General features: G+C 43.7%; 1 protein-coding gene across 1 annotated transcript in view; it reads right to left on the bottom strand.

The window, feature by feature from the left end:
* Window positions 1-258: 258 nt before the first annotated feature.
* The window catches only part of LOC107293063 (zinc finger protein 398), an 8283-nt gene continuing 5505 nt past the window's right edge, over window positions 259-3036 (bottom strand). Inside the window, exon 7 of the mRNA XM_015822195.2 lies at window positions 259-2311. Coding sequence (XP_015677681.2) covers window positions 1506-2311 — 806 coding nt within the window. The 3' untranslated portion in view covers window positions 259-1505. The remainder of the gene's footprint in view (window positions 2312-3036) is intronic.

The raw sequence follows: 3036 nt of genomic DNA, 5'->3' as shown, positions 1-3036 counted from the left end.
AAATAACAAACAACTCAAAGGGGCAGACTCAATGGACCACTCGGTCTTTTTCTGCAGTTTCTATGTTTCTATCTGCCAGCCTTGCCGATACCCAAGACTAGAGCAGTTGATAGTACAAACTGCTAAGATTTTATTGGCAAACTCCAATAGAATTTGAAGCTAGTAAGTTTAGCACTTTGAACAGGCCTCAAGAGTAAAATAAAGTTCTAAATTAGGAAGATGTGTAAAAAATACCACAAAATCCAAATCCAGTATTTTGGAGGGAAGTAACCATTTTAATGATGAAGCAAATATTAAAAACACTCACAAAAGCAATGAAGTACTTGATGGAGGCAAGTTGACTGATTTTCCTCCATACCATAAAGCAGCTTCTTCAGCCGAATCAACCAAACTACCATCACCCTGAAAAAAGTATGGTTTGGTATATTTCTCAAATGAGGAACAGCCTTTAGGAAAATTAATGGATTAAGAGCAAAAAAAAAAAAATCATGAGGGGAATAAGCACACAGTATAATCTTTTAGCATACAATGAATCGAAACCTCTTAGTGACTGCTTCAGGAAAAATATATATATATAACAACTCCAGAAGTGAAAACAACTAATATATTCTTCCTGATGTGGAGTAAAAAAATAAAGCCACCTTCTGCAACCTGAAATCCTCAGGATATGTTGAAATTACATCACATACATCCAGCCCACTTTGCTGTTGTCTAACACATATGGAAAAGCTCAGACCAAGGAAAGCGGAAACATAGCATAGGAAGAATACTGAGTATTTATAAATGTGCGATAGCAAAATCAGAAAATATTTCAGAGATTATATATCCAGATTGAGTTTATAGCTTGTTTTTCAACCATTTACTACCTGACCCCTGTGAAACTTTTCGGAACATTTTTTTCTACGGTGGTTACGGTAATCTATCATGAGAATGTCCCGACGGACCAAGTGATAAGAATCCTCGTATGGAGAGGGCCTTCAGAGCGAAAACAAAAAGGTGACTTGGATAAGTGGATGCCAATAGTAGCAGTCCGATCGCCACAAGCTCCTCTCCTATGCATGCCTAAGAAGCAAACCTATTTTACAGATAGCAAAGCAGCCCTCACACAATGTTAAGAGGTCGCCATTTCCAACATTTAACTCAACGGTCAAAAGGACACTGCCCATCTGATCACAAGAAAAATCAAATTTGGATGTACTGGGGGGGAAAGGGAGATTCAGAGACTGCAGGTAAGAAGTTAAAAGAAGCATCCTCTATATTCCATGGCTAATAGGAGCAGGAGATCTTCTTATTCCACAGCAACAACATCCTTTCCAATCCAGAGCTGCCTAATCCTGGAGAATGAGGAGGACTCCCATGCTATCACCATATATATATATCCAAGTGCATTCCTTCATACTTTTTCTTAACTGCCTTAAAGAAGAGGAATCCACAAAAATAATCTTTGCATCTGAATTTTCTTTTTATATATATATATATATACTCGGGAGACTGCCTAACGAGGGCTAAGAACTACCTTTGCCTGGCTTCTTGGCATTTTTAACAGTCACTGTGTCAGACCCCTGAACTTGGCAAGAAGTATTACACTTCTTGCAGTGATACAACTGGGCCCCAGTATGCTTCAGCAACCCCTTGTAAGACAGCCACGAGCCACAGATATGGCAGCGGCGACTCCTTGTCCGGCTATGATTTTGAAGGTGTTCCAACAGTAAGCCCTCATGGACAAAAGTTCGGTCGCACTGAGCACACCGGAAAGGCCAGTCTTCTGAGTGCATTCGCTTGTGTTCGGCCAAAGCTGCTGGATCGGTAAAGTAAACGCTGCACTCGACACACCGGCAAACCTGGCCTGGCGCGTGAGAGAGCTGGTGCTGGTCAAAGGCTGCTGTATCCAAAAATGTCCGGTTGCACGCGGAACAGTGCAGTGGCCAGTCCACTGCGTGGACACGCTCGTGCACCGTCAGCGCCTTTTGGCTCGAAAAACACAAATTACATTCGGTACAATGGAACTGTGTCCCGGGTACGTGGATTAGCAAGTGTTGGGACAGCTGCCCCTCAAAAGCAAAGCTCCGGTTGCATTCGGTGCACTGGAATTTCCGCTTGCGGCTATACTGGTGGTCGGTCAAGGTCTCCTGGTGCGCGGCGTTCTTCGTGCATCTGCCACACTGAACAAGGCATCCTTTCACATAGGCTTCTTTCTGCTCGGGGTCATCTGTGGCATCGTGCAGAAGAGCATTCCGACAGGCCATCAAGGATGTTGGCGTCTTCTGTCCCTCTTCCTCTTCAACAGACTGTAGTAGCACGGGGTGCCCAGCTAAGGCAAAAAGGAACCACTCTTTTAAGGGGAAGAAAAAAAAAAGCCCTATCCACAGTTCAAAAGATTTCAGTTTAGAAACCAAAGTCTGAAAAGGAGATGTTCTACAATTCACTCTTAGCTGAAGGACAAAAAAAAAACAGGCTAAAAACCACTGGCAATGAAAGCGTCTATGAATGCTTTACAGGTACTCCTTGGGCCATGACAACAATTGAGACTGGAATTCTCATCACTGAGTGATAAATTGTGACATCATTTGACCAAATCACTTAATAACAGCAGTCCTGATTGCCATTGTAACTTTAGGACCGCACAGTGAAGTCGGAAGAGGTGGGAGTCGCAAACAAGGACAGTTGGGGACAGCATGGGTGCCACAGATGGCCGTTTGGGAGCATGAATGAATTGGTGGGGACTGCAGGCAGATTAAGTTGGCAGAAGGGTGCTGCAGATGGGCACATGCTGTGGAATGCGACGGAATACAAAAGATCCCTGAGATCTCCGTAATGGGGCCCCTCAGGAGAAATGTGGCAGGCGTGACTTAAAAGTACAACTTGTGACCTTCCTGACCAGCTTTGTGGTCTTCCAAATGGAGATTGTGTCACCACAAGAGGCTGCAACGGCTAAAATTTCAAGTACCACTTGTTCAGTGCCTCGTAACTTCAAACAGTCGCTCAACAAGGGGTCGTAACCCAAGGACTACCTGTATTTGTGGGCTGAATAACATT

Source organism: Protobothrops mucrosquamatus, unplaced genomic scaffold, assembly GCF_001527695.2.
Source record: "Protobothrops mucrosquamatus isolate PMUCROS unplaced genomic scaffold, P.Mucros_1.0 scaffold1492, whole genome shotgun sequence".
Taxonomy (NCBI): Eukaryota; Metazoa; Chordata; class Lepidosauria; order Squamata; family Viperidae; genus Protobothrops; species Protobothrops mucrosquamatus.
This window is presented reverse-complemented; position numbering and strand designations above follow the sequence as displayed.